General features: G+C 43.4%; 1 protein-coding gene across 3 annotated transcripts in view; it reads right to left on the reverse strand.

Moving 5' to 3' along the window:
* The window catches only part of Hivep1 (HIVEP zinc finger 1), a 143,104-nt gene that overhangs the window by 60,825 nt on the left and 57,109 nt on the right, over positions 1–25,170 (reverse strand). For all 3 annotated transcript variants that reach the window (XM_075969823.1, XM_075969822.1, XM_075969825.1), the window contains exon 3: positions 3,153–3,206. In XM_075969823.1, coding sequence (XP_075825938.1) covers positions 3,153–3,206 — 54 coding nt within the window. The remainder of the gene's footprint in view (positions 1–3,152; positions 3,207–25,170) is intronic.

Below are 25,170 nucleotides of genomic sequence, written 5' to 3' on the forward strand. Positions count from 1 at the left end.
TCTCTGCTGTTCGGCTGTAGGCACATATTAAATATAATCTCTTTGGATTCTGCTTTATTGTCAGGTGGGAAATAAGGATCCAATTACGTTCTCCTCCAAATGATTTAAAAAGCAGGAGCAGACAGCACCTGGGGCAGGCACAAGGACATCATGGGGACGGCACGAGTGTCGCACTCGCACACCCACCACCAAGCTAAAGTCAAAATAAATCGAAGTTGCTTAGATTTTATCCATAAAGGGATAAAAAGAAAAAAATAAGTGTATTAGCATAATTTAAGTCATTTCTTTAATCGACTGGTTTATGACTGACAAAGTCAGGTACCCTTCTCTTTTTTTTTAAGACTTATTTATTTTCATGTGCATCGATGTTTTACCTGCAGGTATATTTGTGTGGGGATGCCAGATCCCTTGGAACTGGAGTTACAGACAGTTGTGAGCTGCCATGTGGGTGCTGGCAATTGAACCTGGATACTCTGGAGGAGCAGTTAGTGCACTTAACCCGTGAACCATCCCTCCAGCCCAATTTAAGACACTTTTAAATTCTACTGATTTATGACTGGCAAAATCAGGGTCTATACTGACATATTTACCCTTCCTTAATATATTAAAACAATAGAAAAACCTTGTAATTTGGTCAACGAGCAGGTCTTTGTTGGATTGGTCCTGAAGGAGCTGCAGCTACACTGCTCCCACTAGGTGTCAGTTAGTGACGCATCCCAGCTAGAACCGACCGCAGTGGTGTGAGCAGGAGGGACAACCCATGGTCAGGGACAAACCATGGGCTCTTTGATGGACACAAAGCATTTTAGGACCATTTGCCATGTAGAGCAAAACAAACAAACAAAACAGCTTTTTATGTCCCATAATTCACAGACACAGTGACATCACGATGCCTTGCCATCACTAGAACCAGGTAGCCCATGCTCACATGGCCTCCTTTCATGGAAGAAGTGGTTTCCTTTATGAAAAATATATAAGCCACCAAGAAAATGAGACCTTAGTGCTGCTCTTACAGGAAGGCTTCTCACACTGAAGGAGAGGAACTGATGTTCTTACTTCCAGGTGGAAGGGAAGCTGTTTTCTTTCCCTTGCTCAGAACTTTTGTGTGAAAAACCAAAGCCAGCAGCGAAGAGAAGGAACTGCCCTCATTCATTATTCATGCGGGGTCTGCCCAGAGCCACCTGTCAACCAGAGCTGCCCAATTATGCCAAGGCGCACTGCCCAGCTTCTTTCCTCCCGCCTTTGTTCTTTCCTCCCTCTTCTTGCATTTAGTTCACGTTTGTGAGAACTTTTTGGTCTGGAGAAAAGCAGGCAACACACGTGACATTCGTTCTTCTGCTTGGAGCTGCTCTCCCTAGCCCTGGCTGTGAGCAGAGATGGCTGTAGCAGTATCTGAAGGGGCCTCTCCTAACCTCACGAGATACCACAGTGTGGCAACGAGGGCAAAGGTGGTCAGGAACCTTTCAAGGTAACAGCATGGTTGTGGCAATGTGTATCCTTTCTAGTCTGGCTTTTATGCAAGAATCACCAAGGGTCAGATTCCTGTTGGAGTTATAATGGAACAGAAATGGGGTGGGTGGGGTGGGGGTGAGAATTAAGGAGGACACTAATGCTGCCTCAACACCACATATGAACAGGCACAACGCTGCACCAAGAAATGGGGACTGGGAGATTACAAAACTCTTTTCTCTGAAATTGCCCAGTCAATACTCAGTCTAGACAGAAAAGAAAGAAAAACAAAAAGGAAGGAAGGAAGGAAGGAAGGAAGGAAAGAAGGAAAGAAGGAAAGAAGGAAAGAAGGAAGAAGGGGGAGAGGGAGAGGGAGAGAGAGAGAGGAGTTTACAAAAGTCTTTTCTCTGGAATTGCCCAGTCAGTATTCAGTCTAGACTTAAGAGAAGGAAAAACAAAAAGAAAAAGAAAGTAAAAGAAAGAAAAGAAAGGGAGGGGAAAAGGAAGAAAAGAAAGAAAAATAAAGGCTTCCACTGGGGCCTATTTAGCTAAATTATTCTGTCAACTAGTTTACTCAAATTAGAAAATATAATAAGGAAATGTAAACATTAAATCATGAAAATGAACACTAAGAGAACCTCACTCTCCCTAACATCAGAGAAGCACCACCATCTCTCTACGAGATAGTGCTGGGACGGACACATCCACCACTGACCATGCAGCTCTCACGTCCTGCAGGCTCACCACTGCCTCACTAACAGTGCTGGGACACATGTCACCATTGCCCATGCAGCTCTCACGTCCTACAGGTTCTAGTACAAACAAGATATTTTCTGCCATGAGACCAATAATTGCATATTGTTTTGATTTTTTTTAATTTATTTATTATGTATACAACATTCTGCCTCCATGTATGCCCGCACGCCAGAAGAGGGCGCCAAATCTCATTACAGATGGTTGTGAGCCACCATATGGTTGCTGGGAATTGAACTCTGGATCTTTGGAAGAGCAGCCAGTGCTCTTAACCGCTGAGCCATCTCTCCAGCCCCCTTGTTTCGATTTTTAACACTGATTAAAGCCACCATATAACCAGAGCAACATAAATGCAATGCAGTGACCTCGCTTACTCCCACTTCTTAAGCACATTTGCCTAAAGAAATCCTTCCCAATTCTTTCCAATCCAATAAGTGTGTTTATACATATACATATCCACATATATGAGGCCACCGTCCTGACTTGATCATTTTTACAAAAACTAGGACTTTGTATGCTATATTATAGGTTTATTTTTTATTTAACAAAGTCAGCACTATCCTTTGAAATAAGTAACATTTTGTTAAAAATCTGCATGATCTTCTCTAGTCAAACATGTCCTCTTACATATATTCAATTGCTCTTCAACTTCAGACAGTTTGAAATGTCCCTGACTTCTGTCATTGCACTGGAACACACATGAGAGTCATGGTGTCCACACTGTCTACTACATGGCAGGGTCCAGCAGTGCTCTCAAAGGCATTGCATCTGTTCCTCACATTCCCAGCATCAGGACATGGAGAGGAGAGAAACGGTGTGGGGAGAGGTACTGAGACTGCCCAAGTCCACACACATCAGCACCAACTTCCAGAAGAAAGGCTTCAATTCTGAGAGGTCCATGTGGGCATCTCTGCAAGAACCGAGTCCACACAGGGCTGGTTTCTTCTTACCTTTTTTGGAAACTTCTGCCCCATTAAGTTCTTTTTGTGCTTCTTCAATTTTGTCTGGGGGAAATAAAAAAGAAAAAGTATACATCAATCATAACAAATAAAGAATAAATATGGCCAAAACAACACATTGCTTACAAGCACCAACAGACATCTAACACAATAAATGAATTTATTTGTAAAAAAAATTTACAATAAAATAGAACAGACCCTTCAAATAGGACATTCCCTTCAAATCTGCAACTTTAATCAATTTGTCGTTATAAGAGCTTCTTTTAACTAATGTCTCCATAATACAAATTATTTCATTTTTCTTTATTCATTCATCCATTTATTCATTTAATAGACAAGTCTCATGTAGCCCAGGCTAGCCTCAAACTTGATAGCCTTCAACTTGTGATCCTCCTGTTTCCACCTCATAAGTGCTGTGATTTCCAGTACTCACCTCCACACCTATTTTACCTAGGGTTTTATGCATGACAGGTAAGCAAGCGCTCTGAGATAGACCCCGCTTCTTATTGCACTCCATATACTCAACTGTATAACTACTAAGTATTTTTGCAGATTAAAAAGTATATCTAAAAATAATAATTTCCTTACATATGAAGTGTACACACCTGGATCTGTTAAAAACAGATGCTCACTAGATTAGGATCAGTATGACTACCCCAGATGATGGTGTGATTAGATACAACCTGAGTGTCCCCCAAGGGTTTCTGTGTTATAAGGTTGGTCTTTAGTGGTACTGTGTTAAAAGGTCCTGGAAAGTTAAAAAGTGGGAATACTTAGTATGTGGGAGGGGGGGTTGTCTTTAGGAGACGGAGAATTACCCTCAGAGGGACTGAGGGAACTCTCATGGGACCTGAGTCAGTTCCTGAAAGAGATACTGTAAAGAAAAGCCTGGGCACTCCCTAGCCTCTCTGACTTGTCTTGCAGAGAGCTCTGCCTTTTGTATGTGAGCCCACCATGAAGAGACCCACCAAGATGTGCTCTACCAAGATGCACTCTATCATGAGGTGCTCCATCAAGAAGGCTCCATCATAAAGTGCTCCACCATGAGATGTTCCACCAAGATGCTCTCTACCATGAGGGGCTCCACCATGAAGGGCTCCACTGTGAGGTGCTCCACCGTGTGCTGATTTGGTTGAAGCCAAACTAGTTCTTGCAAAGCCAGCATTATACTATTCAGAATTTTAGTCTCCATAATAGTGAAATGAATAAACCTTGTTCACTTAGGAAGCATCAGCCTGAAATATAGTAACAGAAAGTGAACTAACCTAATACCAAGACTTAAAACAAACATGAGACAGAGGTAATGAAAAACTGAAGAGCACTGTCTGTGCTTGATGATGCCATAGCATATCTAAAAGATAAAAGGATGTACCAAAGAGATGGCATATAAAAAAAGATCATGGAACTACTGAATAAGCACAAGGCTCGAAAAGGCAGGTATAGAAAAAACATCTGGGCCAGGCAGAGCTGTACCCAGAAGTAAAAAGAGCTGGAGTAGGTAGGCCTGGAAAAGTAACTCAGTGGTAAAGTATTTGCCACGTGCACAAGGCCCTGGGTTCAGTCCCCACCACTGCAAAAGCAAACAAATGAACTTGGATGCTGTTTCTGGACAGGGAAGGAAGAGAAAGTGTGTCCCTGGGGTCTGCTGTTCACCAGTCTGTGGCTCTAGGCAAACCAGGTTTTATGAATATATCCAAGTTCAGTTTTGGGTAACAATTAATTTGAATTTTGTAAGACTATACAAATTTGATGGTGGTGACGGTGGTGGTAATTCGTTCAAGTACAGCATCAGTACCAGTGCTTAGTATAAAAGGCACACAATTCCCAGGATACTGGCTCCTGTACTTAGTTGAGCATGGTCAACAACCATGTAACATTTTAAGTATCACATCAAAGTATAATTTAGACAAATGTTCTACAGTGTTGTGCCAAGGCTACGACAGCCTCTGCCCTCTGCCACTGCCACACCACTGGCCCCAGAACAGTCTCCAACACCAACCCCATCACAGCTGGCCAGGGAAGACTCAGGCTCAGGGACCATGTTCTAAATAAACCAAAGAAGCAGACATCACAGGGCTCTTGGCCTCTGCTGCAGCTTCCCCTACGTACTCCTGTCAGAATGACAGAGCTCAAATCTTCTTCAATTCACTGAGCAAACTTCTTACAATCACTCACTGGCCATCCAGTCACAGCAGAGCCGTAGAAGGAAGGAGGGAAGCTAGTGTGAGCTGCAGGCCTCACACAACTGTCCCATCCTGAGCAACTAAGGAAAATGCATCCTCTAAAGCCTTGTCCTGTTTGCTTCCTGCTAGTTATCAGACTCAGAATGGAACTAAAGGGAGCATTGGAGACTTGTGAAATAGGGGAACTGTTCTTGGTTTCCAGATCAGAGTTATCTGTCATGAACGATGAGCTGAAAGTGAAAGCTGGCCAGGCACACACACACACACACACACACACACACACACACACAGAGGCACTCACACACACAGGCACAGACACACAGATGCAGACACACACACATACACAGGCACACAGAGACACAGACACACAGAGACACATAAACACACAGGCATACACACACATAGGCACACAGACACAGACACACACAGGCACACACAGACACAGTCTCTCTCTCTCTCTCTCTCTCTCTCTCTCTCTCTCTCTCTCTCTCTCTCTCTCTCTCAATGCAAAATACGGGGAACTTGGAGTTGGAGCTCGTTTAATGCATGCAAGATCCCACACATATCCCAAGCACAAGAAGAAAGGACTTGGAGAATTTTCCACAAACAAATGATAAATATTTGGGGAAATAGGTATTTTTAGCCTGATCTTGAACATGACACAATGGTCACATATCTAAAAACATCACGTTACCTCACAAATGCATAATTTATATAGTTTTGTGTAACGGCTAAAATTAAAAATAAACAAATTTAAGAATGGTGTGAAAAAGTAGAACCAGAATTAATAATTATTATTTTCTAAGAGAGAGAGAGAAAGAGAGAAAAGGAGGCAAGGCTGAAATCTGTATAAATACAAGTGACAAAAGAATAAAGGCCATTTTTAACAAAATAAAGCACTAAATACATTGCTAATACTCAAGCTATAAATAAATAAATCATGTGACTTAAACACACAGCCCTTGAGAAACATAAAAACCTGTTTTTTTAACCAAAGAACTATTATTACTCTGCCAGCAGTTCATCTAAACCTTAGTAATAAATAATAATGTGTGTATATTATATGTATTCACTGTAGTAATGGCTGGGGTGTCTAGAGTTTGTGCATACATAATTTGACATTATTGAAAAAAAGGAACTTTTATTAATAGACTAACTGTAGCTCAAAGCAACAAAAACTTATGATTTAACAAATACTTAAAGACTGGTTATTTAAGATACTGAGGCTGGCCACATCTATGTGGTTATTTAAGATACTGAGGCTGGCCACATCTATGTGGTTATTTAAGATACTGAGGCTGGCCACATCTGTGTGGTTATTTAGGATACCGAGGCTGGTCCATATCTGTGTGGTTATTTAGGATACCGAGGCTGGCCACATAATGTGTGCATTTCATATAATTCCTTACAAAAATGACCTTGGCATAGGAACATAAAACACCAGTTTTCACTTTTCAATTGCCTTTATCTTGATAACAATGCTACACAAATTTGGGGCCTGACTTAGAACTGCATTTGGTGCAGTAAGCATTGCCTGCAGCCGCAGTTCAATAAACAGGTGAGCAACATCTTCAATTGGCGAGCTAGGCAAGCTTTTGCTGCTGTCAGTTTTCACAGAAAACCCTCTTTATATTTAACCCGTGCTTTACAAGGCTCCTTATAACATAATGCATTTTTAAAACAATCTCTGAAATTTCAGATTGTGGACATGTATTCTGTGTTTGTAGATTATACAAGATAATTTGTCGATATTTAATGGAATATATATTTTCACTATGACTCAGAGCAAGAAGCAGTTCTACAATTCTATCCAGAGAGAGAGAGAGAGAGAGAGAGAGAGAGAGAGAGAGAGAGAGAGAGAGAGAGAGCGAGCAAATAATAACAGCAAACATTTCCTCATCTCTCTCCTTTGCATCCTTTAGTACTGAAAATGAAGTCATGCCCCAGGACATCCACTTCGGGACTGACTGCTGGGTGTCAAGCTAAAGCTTGATGCCATGATGAAAGGAGCATCTGCCACTGCATCTGACCACACACTCACCAAGTCAATTGATGAAACTTAGAACCACGAAGGAGACAAACTCTGGGCAAGTCTGTGATAGGCTTTCCTGGGGTGGGAAGACCCAGTCTGCAGGTGGGCAGCATCACCGCATGGACTAGTGTCGTCACAGACTTAATTTAAAAAAGAAAAATTCTTTGTCTCTGTTTCCTGACAACAGACACAGTGTCACCAACGGTCCTGCCACTCCCAGCCATGATGGCCTGTGGCCGTCCTCAACCATGAGACAAAACAAACTTTTCTTCCCATCAGCTGCTACTGTCAGGGTTCGGTCACAATCTGGAGAAGAAAACAACTCATGCGGTCTCCAGCAGTAACATCTGACTGCGGTCTTTACGCGGGAAAAGAGGGTAATGAAGGGTTGGAAAGACAGGGCCTTCAGTTCTGAGACAGCCCCCAGCCTGACCTCCCCACCACCGTGGATCCAGACTTAAAGTGCACAGAGTGGCACATTTGGGGGTTGCTGCATGATAGCTAAGTTTTGTCCACACCAGTTCTAGTGTTGAGCCTCTTGCTACTAGCGTTGGCTCTAAACCCTAATGTACTCTCCCATAAACTAGTAAAATGTTAAAAAGTAGAACCCAATAAACTGTAGAAAGGCGCCTGTTTTCTGCCATTGACTGAAAAAGAAAAGGGAAGAGCAATGTGGACACTGTTTTTATTACTACTGGATACAGCATGGCTCCTACTTCCTCTTGTCATCTGTGTCAAAACACACCCTGATACCATCTGTGGACTGCCACAGCTACTTCAGCAACACCAGACACACATGGGTAACATCAAATGCCAAGGCACACCAACCATTTGCACGTACTCCTCAGCAGAAAGAGCAAGCCTAGCCTTTGCTAACCCCTAACCTAGTACCTGCCTTTATAAGCTACCTCTCTTAACTTACAAGTGCCATAGCTCCACAACCTCAGGATTGACCTGTGTCTGTAGGGAAGAGAGAGAACCAGCTATGGGAACACTAAAAATGCAATTCTAGACTACTGATGTTCTGAACCACAGAACAGTGAAATACGCGAGAAAAGCCACAAATCCACCTCTGTGTGAACAAATGTGACAAACTGGAAAAACCCAGAGAACATTGTGGTAGTTATCAAAATGGACACAGCAAGAAGAAAGCTTGACCAGGTGGCATCACAGAGAAAATCAGAATGACAGAGAACTGACTTTTCTAAGGCTCTAGGCCTAGGGACTTTTGATAACAGATTCTTTTAAAATAAAAAAATAAATAAATAATAAACCATTTTCTAAAGAATTCCAAAAGAGAAGAATCACAGGTGCTCTGAGCCACTAGACAAGCCCAACTGCTATATAATTTCATACTAACAACAGGATAAGGAGGATAAAAGGTAACTCACGTAATATCAAGAGTTCCTGATTAAATCACATCTGTCTTTACTCATAACAAAAGCCTCAGTACTGAATAGAAACGAGTATGCAACATCACAGTAACCGAACACTCTTAACAGATATAGCCAGAGAAATGAGTCCATAAGATGTCCGTTCAACCCAAAGCCCTTCAGAAAGTCTATCTGGAGGCTCCCAGCCCACACCCACCATAACTCTCTCCTTACTCCAGGGCAACTTCCCTCACTCTACTGTCAGGTCTTCCTTGCTCTTTTCCTCATTAAACTACAGCTATTAAACACAGTACAGAGAGACACTAAGCCACTAGACCCTCCCGTCACAACTGTGTAACATGAAGTACTGCTACAATGCTTACCATAGCACATGTGTTAACAATGACATGGGGGAGGGCTCACGTGTGTAACAGGAGACGAGCTAAAGAAGCCTTCCATAACATATGCCATCATTTAGCTTCTTGAAAATACTTACGGAAGATACTCAAGACATATTCTGTTGAGGAAGATGCTGTGCTACAAAGACAAACGTCAACTTAGGTATCAATGGGCAGGCAGGCTCACCACACATACACACCATGACACACACATCTGAGAGTAGTGCATTAATGTTTTCATATTACTACTTATAATTTCTTCAATTATTAAATTATCTATAATGAGTAGGAATGCAAAAATAAAAACTTAAATTGAATAGAAATGAATCCTAACAATGTGCTAAATTACAATGGTCATAGATCCTAAATTACAAATTTACAGATCAATTGAAAAATTGCAGGATAATTTCTAAAATGTAGCAATACCCATGTTGGGCAGCCCTAATCTCAAAATACAAAGTGCTACCAACCTTGAAACATCACTGCCCAAATATCAAGTTTTAGGAGCATTTTAAATATCTTTATTCAGATTTCAGACTGCTCAGCTTGTAAAGTTGATGAAAATATCCAAATATCCCCAACTTCAGATGTCTTCTGGTCCTCATCATTTTGGATAAAGGATATTTAATTATTATCCATGGTTCAATATATCCAGAATATATTTATTTGTTCCTGTATACCAGAGTACGCGGCTGCATGCAAGAACCTGAGAGACATGAATACACAGGTCCTATACTGTGGAAAGTGACAATGTCCACAGGTAAAGGCGTTCAGGCTGGGGAGCATCAAAGGCTGGCAAAGAGGCAGAAAGCAAACATTCTTCTGGAGGAGGGCAAGCAAAACAGTTTGGACACATAAATCTAGAAAGTAAATGGAAAGAAACTGAATTCAGAGAATCCTTAGAGAAATGGTGGTTAAGACAATACAGAAGTCCTGCATGCAGAAACAGAACTCTTTAGGACTCAATCTGACCACAAGATCTTAGAAACCATGGCTATACTTTAATAATGACCCCTTCAGAAAAAAAGAAAAGAAAAAAACTAACCAAGGCTAGAAAAAGAGAAAAACGAGGGCTTTTTATTCAAAGCATTTTATGACAGAAAAAAACTGAATAACTAATAGTGCCACTGCAATACAGTAAGTGCTCAGTGAATATCTACCGAATGCGTAAATAGTTAAACAATGGCTAATTGCTACCTCCCAATGACACAATACTGCAGAACCATCTTGCAGGCTTCTAGAATACCTAACTGAATCTGACACTTTAGTAGTGTACATTATAAAAACTTTGGAAAATTGTTTTGATGGGTAACCTACACTTCAGCTAAGAATTACTGGCAAGAGAAAAGTGCCCTCAACTTTCAAAGAATAAATAAGAGAAAAAAAAAACTCAAGACAGAGGTAGCAAGGGAATGGTCAGAAAAAGTAGAAGAATCTGAAAGGATTTTGTACACAGACATCAACAGGGGGTTAGTTCGATGCCAAACTTGTTGAGATGCACAGTTGGATGGCACAGCTGAAGAGACCATGAAGGGTGCTTCCCAAAGCATGTGGGAGACCAGGGAGCATGGAAGGTTCTAGTTGGGGGACGGGGCACAAGATCGCTAATGAAAGCTGGCAAGGCAGAAAAGTCAAACCACAGAGCGGGGGGGGGGGGGGGGGGGGGGGGGTAGGGGGGGTAAGGGCTGACAAGAAACACAGGCTCAATGGGAGGTTGTTTAGCTCCTGTCCTGCCAAGACGTTTTTGGAGGGCCATGGGGAGAATGCAGGCAGAGTGAAGGTGTGAGAAAGGACAGGAGAAAGGAGGGCGAATTTCAAGAGTGAAAGCAAGAGCCCAGACAGTGTGCTCAAACAGAAAACACATGAGATTTAAAGAGAGACGGCAAGAACCCAGCCAGTGTGCTCAAACTGAAAACACATGAGCTACTCTCTCTGAGAGGCCCCTTGAAGGATGGAGGGCAGGCAAGTGTTGGAAAGAAAAGCCCACTACAGGAAGGAGTTCCCTTCAACTGCCTCATTGTAAGAGTCTACAAAGAGAAAGACCTAGGGTGTGGTGCAAGGGTCTTAGAGGCGATGAAAACAAGACCAATCACTGATGAGAACGAAGAGCTAAGAGATTCTAAGGACATAAAAGAACTGGGTCTCAGATCCAGGGCTCTGCAACTGGGAAGTTAATGAATGTTTGCTGGCTCCAGTCTGTGGTAATGCCATTTAGGTCGGACACAGCTTAGTCCCTGAAGAGCACTAGAGATAAATGAGGAGAGTGTTCTGTCCATCAAGGACAAAGAATTCAGTGACGCGAAGTTACCAGGTTCCATGACTACCACTTGTACATGATGGGCAAGGAAGGAAAGAAGGAGATGCGGACCTCTGGGGCAGGAAGTTAAGAAGCGGGTGGGCCGGCGGTATGAGGACTCCAGAGATCTGGGGTCTGAAGAGTTATTAATTTCTAGTGAAGTCTCGAAGGCTTTATGAACATGGAGGGCTATGAATGAAGTAGAGACGGGCTGAGGGAACACGAATATGCTATTCCCGTGTCAAAAACAAAGAGAGCCACAGAACACAAAAGAAGATCCCTTGTGGCACACACTGCACTGAAGTTTCTTATTAGAAATGCCACACCAGACTCTGTCCATTCACCACACCTTTCACCAAGTCTGCCTTAGTTAGAGCTGGCACTAAGGAAACCCTGAAATAATCTGAGAGAAAAGCAGATATGGGCTCCATGCGCTTTCAAACTTACCACAAGCTACATGTACAGCCTGACAGGTAAAAATGCACACAGACACACAACGCACACTCTGGTGAGCCATCTGGTTTTGCTCCCTGAAAAATACCCAATTATTCCAGTGGAGACTGCAGTCGCTCTCTCCACTTGCTGGCCTTGATCAGCAGGAAATAGGAGGCCACTGAGATTAAACTGTCCTATTAACAGTGGGTGGGGAAGACAGTTTTAAATTTTTTCATTATTTATTTACTATATTAGTATATTATTATTTGATGCAAGGTCTCACTATGTAGACCAGGCTGGCCTGAAGTTTCTACACTTCTACCTCAGTTCCTCAAGAACTGAGATTACAGATGAAGGGACCCTAGCCCACTGGAGCATGTGGCTCTGGCAGGCCTTGCCCTTCTCCCCCATTCCCTCTGCCTTGCTAAAAACTTAGCCCCCAAGGTCTAGTCCCTTATTTGGCCACTTCCCCCTCCTGAGGCTGACCATCAAGGTCCAGCAATTCTCCATTTGGTTCACCTAATTAACATGCCCAATTAAAATCAAACCCCTCAACCTAACATGGGGTTTCCCCCTTTACCTTTATTTATTTATTTATTTATTTATTTATTTATTTATTTATTTATTTAAAGATTTCTGTCTCTTCCCCGCCACGGCCTCCCAAATCCCTCCCCCTCCCCTAATCAACTCCCCCTCTCTCATCAGCCTGAAGAGCAACCTGGTTTCCTGCCCTGTGGGGAGTCCAAGGACCTCCCACCTCCTTCCAGATCTAGTAAGGTTAACATCTAAACAGCCTAGGTCTGAACTCCGAAATATATAAAGAACTCAAGAAACTAGACCATAAAAGGCTAATCAACCCAATTATAAAATGGGGCACTGAGCTGAACAGAGAATTCTCAACAGAAGAAGTTCAAATGGCCAAAAGACACTGAAGATCATGTTCAACTTCCTTAGCGATCAGGGAAATGCAAATCAAGACAACTTTAAGATACCATCTTACACTTGTCAGAATGGCTAAAATAAAAAACACCAATGATAGCCTTTGCTGAAGAGGTTGTGGAGAAAGGTGTACACTCATCAACTGCTGGTGGGAATGCAAACTTGTGCAACCACTTTGGAAAGCAGTGTGGCGGTTTCTCAGGAAATTCGGGATCAACCCCTTTACCTTTATAAACCAACATTTGCCTGTGTGCCACACCTGTCTCCTCTCTCGTCAGAGGCAGTCCTTTGTCCCTCTGGGGCCAAATACCCCTTCCCCCTTTCCTTTGTCCCCTTCCCCTTCCCCCTCATCTTCTATCTCCTTTAGGCCACATCCTAGGCCACAGACCTTTTCTCCTCTTAAAAAGCACACCTGCAAGGTGATTTGCTGCTGTTTTCTGCCTGAGTCAGAAAGCAGCCATTTAACTTTTCTTCCCTGCTTAATAAAGGATCTCTCAGGAAAGGGAGAATTAGGGTTAGACCCGAAGGAGTATAATCATTATCCGTTGCACAGGGGTGCTGAGGCGACTGAAATCTGGAGGGGAGAATGGTAGCACAAAGTAATTGGCGAGGCCTCCTAGGGGAGTCGAGGTTACTAGGGATCAGTGTTTGACTAGCAAATATGCCAGAGGCTGCGCGCACTCCAGTCCTGGGACTGGTAAAGTCAACTCGTATGCACTAATAAATCCATAAAAAATAAAATAAAGGAAAGGATCTCTCAGTGAAAATAGGTGTTTGGGTATGGTTTGTACCTAATCCATGGTCTTGGAGGAAGCGCCCACTGTTTGGGGGCTGGAATCCTCCTTCAACAGTCATGTGTTATCACACTGGCAAGGAGTTCCAGCACCTTTTACCCCACAGAAGATCCTGAGAAGACAAGGGACTTCTTAGGGCTAAGCATGCACTTCCTAGGTGTAAGAGCTGGGCCAGCTTCCCCCAACCCAGCTGTCTGGGTGTCACAGGAGCCCAGAGGAGGAGCTATGCCAGCAGGCTGAGCCTTCCTGCCACTGTTCCAGGCTCTGGTTTGCTAACTCTTTACAGCATCCTTGAAACATGGCACCAGTACCGTACATTCGAGTCACTTGATATTACTGTCCTATAAGCCATCTTGATGCCAAGGCTGCATCCTGTATCAATGAAACCAGCGTTTTAAAATATTTCTTGGGCGATTCCGACATGTGCCAATCTTGGAAAGTAAAAGTCTCTAAATTACAGGTATTGTAGGAATGTCTTATCAACTGGCTCTTGTCATTGTCATCAGGGGCAGGGATGGCTGCATCAGCCATCTGCATTATCAGTGCTAACACGGAGGCCAGGGGATACTCAGGGAGATGAAGGAGGCTCCACAAGAACCTAAAACCTAAGGAGCGCCAATTAAATCAAAACACAAAGCTACACATTCTCAATAAGGTCACACCAAGACGCAGACTCAGTAGTTCTCACTAGTGCCAGTCCTATGATAGTCATTTTGTAGTTGAAAACACAATGCCTTTTTAAAAAATGCAAAACAATCAGCTGCCGCATAAAGACACTGAAAACTGATGTGTTTTCCATTGTATGCTTCCACCGGTTTCTCAATAATCAAGAGCACTTTGCCCACTGTGCAATGGGCAGGGTTAGAGTCTGACAACACCCATTTCCGCTTTCACTGCTAAGGATCTTTGATGCAGCAAATGAAGGGAGTAGTCATGGTAACTACAGTGGACGGGAAAGGAATATGAAGCCAGACCATCCTTACTGTGACCACTAATGCTGGGGTCCATTGAACATGGGTTCCTAAGCTAGTCAGGAATGGATTCCAACAGGTATGTGGCCATTTCTGTGAGCGCAGGCACACTCATAGATGCCTACACGTATGTACACACACACACACACACACACACACCTCTAAGGATGCAGAGACTCAAGAAGTATGGACTTCACTAAACAAAGCTGACAATATGATGTTCTGGCTTTTCTGGACGGCTGGTTGTATGCTTCATTTCTTGAAAATGCCCCAGAATCAAAGATAAAAGACTAAGATAAAGATCTGTTTGCTTGGGCTAAAATACAGAAACTTAGGTTTGTGTACCTGGGTGGCCAGCCAACAGACTGCCTATGGTCAAAGTTCCTGGCTGTTGTGCAATATTTTCACCAAGATCGGAACATCCCATGCCATGCAGAGGAAGCTCCCTAAGCAGGAAGGTAAACAACTCAGCAAGGCTTCAGGAGTCCCTGAAACTGATCAGATTCTCTAGGCCCCTCCCTGCCAAAGTAAGCAATAATGTCAAGTCCCCCTCAGAAAAGAGAAATCTGAGCTGCAAAGACAACTAACTCTCAGCCAACCCAAGCTGCAAAGATTACTCTCAGACCAGACCAGCTGCCTGAAACTAGCAGAAACCAAGTGAGCGGGCTGAAAGAGGTTTAGGCCAACTCAAGCTGCCGAGCTGCCTGCAGTGTGCTCCGGGTTCCCAGCTTTGTGGGCTGTCACCCATGTTGCTGTGGGCTCTGGTGAAGCAGCTGTCTGAGTCATATTCTCTAAGTAACCCCAATAAAACTCACTGGCTCACTAAGTTGGACTCTGGTGGTGCCTGTACTCTGCTCTGCCATGGGATCCCTATCTGGGATGAGCACACGCGTATGTCGCATCTTCCCAGGAAGTTCTGTAGCACGCTCCTGCTCTCCTTGACCCAGCCTCCTGCCATGCCCAGGGCCTTCGCCACAAAGTCTCCATGGGGAGCAGGCGCTTGCATCCTGCTGGCTAGCTGTCCCACAAGCCAGGTAAGCCATATTTGGGTATCTCGGGGTTTTTGTTCATTTTGTTAGCACAAGACAGTCCAAGACAAGGCTGACTGATCTGCTGGGGTGGAGTGGGGGGGGGGGCAGAGGCTCTTAAAAGAATGAGTCATGGAAAATGGGGAGAACAAGTCTGATAACTAGAAGAGTAACACTGGGAACTCTTTGACATTTTCTTAATCTTTAAATCATAATTTGCCAACGGAGTCGAGGCTTTATTAACATCTTTTCATACCCCTCCTCCAGGTATTGAGTCTTAAGCTAGTTAGCAATTACAACCATCTTGTAAATGTGACATGTGTGCACTTCCTCATCACACCTAGTCTCTCTTAATCCCCCCAGCATGGGGAGCCCTCAGTTGAGGGGTGTACCAGCAAGCAGCATACTCCTCTTATCACAGCGGGACTCGGCTGTGTCCAGGAGCACAGAGCACCACAGACACATTTCTGAGTGGGGAAGGGGAGGTGGCGTGTGCGAGAAGAAACATGGTAGCAGTCACTCCCTGGGGTTTAAACAGCAGTTTCCACGTGTACAGAAGACTGTGTGGGGAAGAAGGTAAACCATGCTACTTCGAGAGCTAGCTGAATGAAATGTGGGTCTCGCAATACTCTGCTACTGGTTTTCTTTTTCAGGAATGAGCATTCTTAGCTCCCTGCCACTGGATTTATTTCCTGTGTTGGCACCTTCCAATTCAATTTCCTTCAGGAAGCTCTGCCCCATCACGCAGTAGGAGAGAAGACATGAGTGGTTATGTTGAAGCATCTGCCCAGGTTCCTGTGCCACCTCACATGCTGAGCTATGGCGATAAACATAAAGAATGGGGTTGATGTCACCAGTCACAGTCAACCAGGGTACCTCTGTGGGCTAGCCTAGACCCCAGAAATGACAGAGGCACTACAACCATGGTACCTCTCTCTGTGGGCTAGCCTAGACCCCAGAAATGACAGAGACACTACAACCATGGTACCTCTCTCTGTGGGCTAGCCTAGACCCCAGAAATGACAGAGGCACTACAACCAAGGGGAAGGTAATCGGAAAGGCAAACGAATGATGGAAACCGCAGAGTCATGAACATGTGAGTCTGGTTAGCAATGCTTCCGACAACTCACCTGGAAAGAAAAGCAGCCCACAGTAAGAGCCAGATGGGCTCCTCCTAGACTCTGACCTTCTCACTGATACCTGGGATCCCTTCAGCAAGAACCACATCTGTGGAGAACTTGCAGTTTGAGTTTTGCGTGTGCACATCAGAGACTCTCAATAGGCCTGCCTCCACAGGACACAGAGCAGCTGATCACATTCTCATTAAAAGCCACCACTTCCACAGATGACTGAGCCAATCAATGCACATATGACTTCTATCGTGGTTAAGGGCTGGTATCTGCTATGGCTTGAATATCTTTGCCCCCACTGAAATTCCTGTTTGAAACGACTGTCAGTGAAGAGCAGTGGGAGGCAGGGGCTAATGGTAGGTCACTCATGTTATTTAAGCCACCACAAAATGGCTTGCAGGGCTAGGTTTGCTCTTTCCCACTCTCCTGAGAACTGTGGGCTACAGTGCAGTGAGATAGCCTCCACAGATGCTAACACCCGGTCCTCATCCTCCCAGACTCCAGAGCCCTCAAACCTGTTTCCTTCCCGAGTCATGCACTTGCTGGTATTCCTTTACAGGAGCAGAGACGACAGTGCTCTGTGTCCTTGGTTAACACTGCGTGGTGCTGAGTTACTTCATTCTTGTGAAGTTTTATGCAAAGAGCATTCTCTATTCTGTACCTATGGTCATTTACCAGTGATCCATGCAAGTCGCTGTCAAAAGCAAAGCTATGCTGAGCCACAACCTGAAAACATAGCCTAACATAGCCTGAAGACAGCTAGAGATAGCTTCAAACTGGAAGCCACTGGCTGGAACAACTTCAGTGACACATAGGTACGTATCTGGCTTTTCAAACACTCAACAGTAGAAGTTTCAGGACAGACAGCCCAATTTCCCTAGCAAATAATCTACAAAGAAACAAGGAAACTGGGAGATGTGCTCACAGCACAAAAGGATGGCAAAATAGATGAAACCCAATTATCCCAACAAAGGGTTTGAGAACCACTTGGAGACAAATGGAAACCACAGCGCTGCCAGGGCGTCTGAGCGCATGAAAGAACTCCTTTGGTGGAGTCTTGGTGAAGGCTTAAGGTTTGGGTGCTTATGTAAGAACCAGAAGGCAGCCAAGGTAGGGCAGAAGTAGCCAGGGGAGTGAGTGGGAGTGGACAGGCTAGGGACCGTCAGTCACAGCTGGACAACAGCCAGGGCAGATTTATTATCACTGTCTATTTTGTGGCCACTTAGAAAGTTCCATAATGCCCAACTTAAAAAAGAACCAGAAGGAGCCTGTTCTGATTTCAGAAACTCTTAGCGAGATATTATTCACAGAATCATTACGTTAAAAACATTAAGCAGGGCTGGAGAAATGGCTCAGTAGTTAAGAGCACTGACTGCTCTTCCAGAGGACCCGGGTTCAATTCCCAGCACCCACATGGCAGCTCACAACTGTCTGAAGATCCAGTTGCAGGGGATCTGACACCTTCACACCAATGCACATAAAATAAAGTTAAATAAACCATAAAAAATATTAAAAAAAATAATAAAATAAAATAAAATATGTGCTGTTTAAAAAAAAAAAACATTAAGCAGGAAGTGACCTACAAATGGTTGGGGGAGTCAATGTCCCCTCGGCCAGCCCTCGGCAGGATCTAATAAGACCCCTGCACCCACCCTCCCATTCCTAACCCCCAAAGAAACGACACCAACCTGGGACAACAGCATGGAAATACCCTCTGAACTGCCACTAGGAGGCAGGTTTGCACACTTCAAGGCAAGAACAACGCCAGTAAAAAGAAGATATTTTCTAGAAACGAACTTAATTCCTTTGGGATGAATAGGGACGGTGGCAGAGTCGCAGCCTCTACTAAAGAACCTGAAGACTAAAAATCTTTCCAAGATACAAAGCCTTAAAAAAAGAAAATCTAAGGAGTAGGTCAATATGTCAGCACACTTCTACTTGTGGAAGAATATCAATGGATGTGTATGTTGAGTGTGTTTGTGTGTGACACAAAAGGACATATAGGCCACTACTGTGGCATTTAAAATCACACCAGGGAAAGTGACCCAGAGTAAAGACCCATTCTTTATTGTACTTTTTCTAATTGTCATTGCGTTTGAATTATTTAACTATGAAATTTAACTTGCTTTTGAAATTTTAACAATATATGCTATAACAAGAAAATATGTCAACCCAAGTTAGCCACTGCTAACATCAGTTCCCACTTGTTTTTCTTAGACATTTACAGTCTAATACCTAAAAACATAAAACCCGCATGAAATTGCACAGATACACTCTTCCTTCTGGGTTTTAAAGAGCGTTTCCATTTACTACCATACTGACCTATCCCCATTCCAATTCAAGTAAGCTAATTTAAAAAGTAAGGGAGTTAGGAACACCCCTACTAAAACATCCTAAGCAGTGTGAAGCCTTTCCCAGAAGTCACATGATGCACTGCCTACAAAATAAAGATGTGTATTACTACATGCAACCTCAGCGACTGCAGCAGAACCTGACCATGTTCCAGTCAGGTAAAGGCTCCAATACAGACCTAAGCTACACTGTCATCGTTCTTCTCAATGAGATTTTATTTATTCTGTTTTGTTTTGTTTTGTTTTTTAAGGCAGGGGTTCCTAAGTAGTCCTCACTGGCTTTGACCTTGACGGACAGGTCAAAAGTTGGCCTTGAACTCACAGAGATCTGCCAGTCTCTGCCTCCCAGTGCTGAGATTAAAGGCGTTTGCCACCATACCCTGCTTGAGTGAGGTTTTAAAGACACATTTTTTTTTCCAGCTCACCAAAATCCTAGGGTTTTTGCTTGCTTTCATCTTTCTTGGTTGCAAAATTCCTCTCCAAATGTAACTCTTATTAACACAAACTAGTTTTGGGCTGTATGAAAAAAAAAAAAGAAGCAGAAAGTGACACACATAACCTGATCCTTTGTAGCACACCATCCCACCCACACTGTGACTCCATACAAGGTGGGGGAGGACAGACAGGACAGAAGGCATCACCCATCTCAAGGCCCTGCAGCTAAGCTTAGCATAGACCTCACTTCCCCCTCAGTGCCTTGGTACGCTTGAGCCAGGCTGTGAATTCCCTTCAGACTCTGGGCTCTAATACAAAAGAAACAACATTCAGTAAATAAAATACATTTTATACAAGCACTTACTACACACAGTATGACAGGTAATCTTCATTGCCAACTTGACTATGAGGCACCAGATCTTAACTCCAGGTCTGTCTGTGGCGGTGTTTCCAGAGTTGACTAGAATGCGTGGCAGAACTGAGGGAGGACTATCCCCGACTGAGATGGAGCCACTCACTAGGCTGGAGACACATATGAAATAAAAGCAGGAGGAGAAGGAAGTGTGTCAGCACAGGCAACTCTGCCTGCTCTCCACCATGCAGAGCTGATTTGCTTCATCCATGACCCTGGCCAGGATGTTCTGTCTCACCACAGAATCAGAAGGAAAGGAGCCAAGGACTGTGAGCTGAAGCTGCCAAAACCAGGAGTCAATGTAAATCTATCCTCCCTTACACAGCTTTGTCATTTGTTTAGAGACCCGGAGCTAACTAACATGTAGTATACAATGTTCAGTGACAGTTTATAGAATGGCATGGAAAAATGCATGGCCAACTTTAACTAACTCCTTCTGTTCACAGCAGCAGTGCAGGAGAGACTCCTATTGGCTCCATGACACAAAGGACCCGAGTCCTTCCTGTCTCAGTTCCTCCATCTGCTACAGCAGGGACTTGCCAGGATCAATGGTCAGTTCTTACCGGTGTAAAATCAAGAATAATACAGAACTCAGTATCTACTCATTTGGGACTTGGACAATGATAACAGTGACCTAAATGGATCAAACCCTTATATTAATGATAAAAACCTGGGGCAAAAGGTTTTTAAAGTTGAAAATGACCAAGGTAAGAAGGGAAAAAAATACAAATGAGCTGACATTTAATGATGAGAGGATAAGCAAGAAAGATCACGTGCCAATGTCCTCTTTCCTAAGGGTGATCACCACCTGCAGAGAACACAGTTGAAGCAAAGAGCAAGTCTTTATGGGCTGAGCAAGAGCCGAGGTCCAAAGGCTGTGATGAGAGAGAAACCACAGGCAAGAAGGCAGAGGAGACCCTGAACCCATAAACACAGCTTGGGTCCCAAGCTGGCATCTTAATTACTTGCCCAGAAGGTTAACTCTAAGAAGCCAGGCAAACATTGCATCTCAGGGTTGACAGCACATTCCAGAGCAGCTCCAAGACAACACCCAGAGCAGCTCAAGCCAGGTCCAGTGTGACTCTATGGCAGTGGCTCTCAACCTGTGGGTAGGAACCCCTTTGGGGGTCGAATGATCCTTGCACAGGGGTCACCTAAGACCACCAGAAAACACGGAAGCTTGAGAACCACTGCTCAATCCCAAGACGGAAATGCTGTGCACACAGCTCTGTAACCCCTAGAAACAGTTTTCGTGTGAGCCATGACAATGTGGTACACACAGAGAAAGCAGAACTCCCTAGGAGAGAAGGAAATAATGACTACATTTTCCCCAATTGATTGAAAACATCTTTGGTGAATCTCAAGAATGACAGCAAAGAGCACTACACATGGTCACATCAAACAAGACAGAACATAGGGGCGAGGGGGACGGGAAGATGGCAGGTAGGTGAAGGCCAGCACAAATTTGGGTCTTGAGCACCACATAAAACTAACTGGCAACAGCTGCCTGTAACCCTTGTGGATCAGAGGACAGCCTGGAGGGAGGAGCCATGGCAATGTCATTCCCCAGGTGCTGTCAATCGCTATTTCCCTCCTTTTTTGAGAGGGTCCTTTACTGGCCTGCCACTTCCTGGAACACATCTCTGCCTCCCTGGTGCTGGGACTGCAATCTCAGGGCATCATCTCTAGCTTTCTCTTGTTTGTATTCAGAGGACTGAGTTCAGGCCCCCTGTTGCCTCAACCATCTCCCCAACCTCATACTTTTCTTCAAGAGGCAACCGACAGCTTCAAGCAAAAATGACAATGAATTTATAAATAAATTATAAGATAGAATGTTAGCTCTCTAAAGGGCCCCCAGGCCCAGGCCCATTCTATAAATAGCAAACAATCCAGAATCTTAGTCACTGAAGTATTTCATGCTATGTAATGTATGTTTGAAAATTGTTTACTGACCAACACCACCTGACACAAAACAGTACCTTCTGTTTTCTAATACACATCACAAAGAGCAGGTCAGTTATCTGCCAGGGAATGCTCTAGAAAACCTACAAGTTTCTTCTTTGATCTAAGCACTTCTTGGTTTCTTCTTCCTTCGTGTTGACACAGTAGTATGCCAGGACTGATGGGGAGTTCGGCAGTGCAGAGGCTCCTTCAAGAGAGTGGGGGAGGTGAGTTGCAGGAGAGGACATGACATTATGAAAGCATAAGGCTGCAAGCAGGCACCTAGCATGCAGGATTCAGACCAGGGACCAAAGCTGCCTATCTACAAGCTCTGCAAACAGGGGACCAAGTCTCCATGCTGCATTCAGCACTTCATACAATGGGCACACAGGGGAGCACAGCAGTCCTCCCTCAACCGTGGTTCTGCTTTCAGGTACCCAATGTTAGAAGGAATATTCCAGAGCTATTTCCTAAGCTGTAAATAACTTTATTACAGTATATTTTATGATTATTCTATTTCAGGAGTGATTATAATTTCCTATTGTCCCTAATTTACAATTTAAAACTTTCTATAGGTAAATGTATGTACAGGAACCAACACAGGCTATAGAAGGTTCAAAGCTACCTTTTAGGCATTCAGTTAGAATCTCGGGATGCCATGCACTAAGGATAATAGAGAGAAGAGGTGGGGTCAGCTCTCAGCATTGGGAATCAATAGGCCAATGACTAACTGGAAAGGATCAGTTATGTATGTAAAGTCAAGCTCACATGTGATAATGAACCTGGAATTTAAGACAAGGGGATGGGTCTTTCTCTAGAGAGAGATGTCGGAATGAAACCTGACACAGAAATGTCATGCACAGCTCACAGCCGAGCATTTGAACGCTGACTGGGAATTGAGTTAGATTTCTCATTTATTTTAATGGATTCTAGTTTGTACTTTGTTATATTTTATTACTACAGAAGTTGAAAGTTTTGCTATTTGAAATAGTATTACTTATATTGTATAAACTTATGTGTTTATAATTTATTGTTGCTTTAATATTCTTACAAGAAAATTTAAAACATCACCGAGAAATTCAAAAGATTCTGATGAGATGGGCGGGACTCAACAATCCTCTAAAACCATGTAGGATTTCATAAAATCGAATTTCATAAGTATTCAGGTGACAATGTTTTCATGGGTGTGACTTTTACATTCACTTTAACCTTAGAGCTGCAGGTATTTGAGAAGCGGCATTTTCTTACTGTGCATGTGGTGTCTGTTTCTTCTGCCCAGTTAATGGTATTGTAACCTCTAACAAAAAAGACTTCCTTCCACGTTAGTCACTTTCCTCGTTGTTATGATAAATACACAAGGAAAAGCAACCCTTGGGAAGGTGGCTTTATTTGGCTCACAGCTCAAGGGTGCAGTGTACCAGAGTGGGAAGCATAGAGGAAGCCTGGTGGCAGGAATGTGACCTGGTCCCTGGTCACCTTGCAGCTGCAATGAGGAAACAGACTAATAAATGACGGTGCTCAGCTGCCTCTTTTTCCTTCTTATCCAGCCCTGGACCCCAGACCACAGCTTGACACCGCCCACATTTATGGTGCATAGGCCCACCTCATCTAGCAAATCCCATATAGAAATGCCCGCATGTTTGTTTCCATGGTGATCCTAAATCCCATCAAGTTAGCAAGATTAACCATCATAATAAATACTATAACTACTATAAGATATTCATTTAATTTAGTCAAAGTGTCAGTCAACATTCCAAAGTCAATTAAGAACTATGCTCGTTTACTTCAGTATAACCCAATTGGCATGTTTTCTGAATGATAACCCCCTCAACCACGAGAACCAGAAGAGGATGTGAAACACTGCATGTAGGTGGTAGAAGTGGGAAGAAGCTGAAAACACCGGACTGGGCCTAACAGCTTCAGTCACCAATTATGGATGTTGCTTTCATGTGGGAACCTGTGATCACAGCCAGCCAAAACACTACCATTTTGGAGCGCTCTGAGACAGCCTTCAGCCACGCCCAGGTACCATTCCCACAGCTCCTGAGACCTGCTGGCTCTTTTCCACGGTGATCATTTCATTGTACTGCAAGGACCCACACCAGACCTGGAGTCCCCAAGGGAGGGCCCCAGACAGTGTTGTTCCCCACGGTGCCTAGCACCGCACTGGACACATGGCCCTGTGTGTGCCTACTAATCCAGACAACTGTAGCAACTCCTTATTGTCCCACACAGCGCATGGCTCTTCAAAAGCAGGGCAGAGTTGAAATTCTACAACAAGAAAAACACACACTCAACAACAACAGTAAAAAAAAAAATTCAAACTGAAAAAGTTTAAAATTAACTCCAGTGTCTAAATAGTCCTTGCCACCCTCTCAGTGAGATGAATGAGCAAACAGCTGGACTTCCACGGGAGGCACAGGCGCAAGGTCACAGGGTTTTGCTGCTTTGTTTGATCACTATAAATAGACTATTTCTGATCGCTAATTTTCTACAATTGCCATAACTTCAAATGCAAACAATATTAGCTACTAAGTGATACACTTTGCTAAAAACAGAAAGTTATTTTTAAAACTTCATTAACTTGGAGCTTTCAACCATGTATTCTTAATACTAAAAGCCAATAGCTAAATAAAGGGCCAGCTTTTTATTACTGGCCGCCTCTGACAAAGCCCCTAAACTGGTTTTCAAATAACTAATATTTATAAAACATGATCACCAAATCTGCCTACTAAAATACATGAAGTCACATTTTAAGGGGAAAAAAAATCTGTTCTGTGTCTAACATCATCTTTCCAAACCATTAGCCTAAATAATTAGTGTAACAGTTGATATATTTTGTGTGTGCATATGTATTATATACAGATATGTGCTATATATAATATGGACACACCCTTTTTGAAATGAAGCCATCATCCCAACTAATGTGATAGGTACAGTCTTCTGTATCTTCACCGTTATCTTGACATAATAGTTCACAGAAAATTATGAAAGTGTTGAATGTTCTTAGTGCATTTAAGTGCCTCTAAACAAATATTTATGATAAAATTTGTAATGCATGAAAATTTCAAACTAATCTCCCTAAGCCAAGGGACTCCAAGGACTGCGCTTCAAGAGTCATCACAGCCATGCAGACAATCTTTCTTGTGGCTTACAAAAGGACACACGTGGTCAACTCAGAGCCACAAGTAACAGTAATTAGATTTAGGATTTTATACACATGGGCCTATCTCAACTAGCCAAAGCCAAGATGGTTTGCCAGCCATTTGTCAGTCGTTCTCAATGGTCCGG

Source organism: Microtus pennsylvanicus, chromosome 4 (assembly GCF_037038515.1).
Source record: "Microtus pennsylvanicus isolate mMicPen1 chromosome 4, mMicPen1.hap1, whole genome shotgun sequence".
NCBI classification, from domain to species: Eukaryota; Metazoa; Chordata; class Mammalia; order Rodentia; family Cricetidae; genus Microtus; species Microtus pennsylvanicus.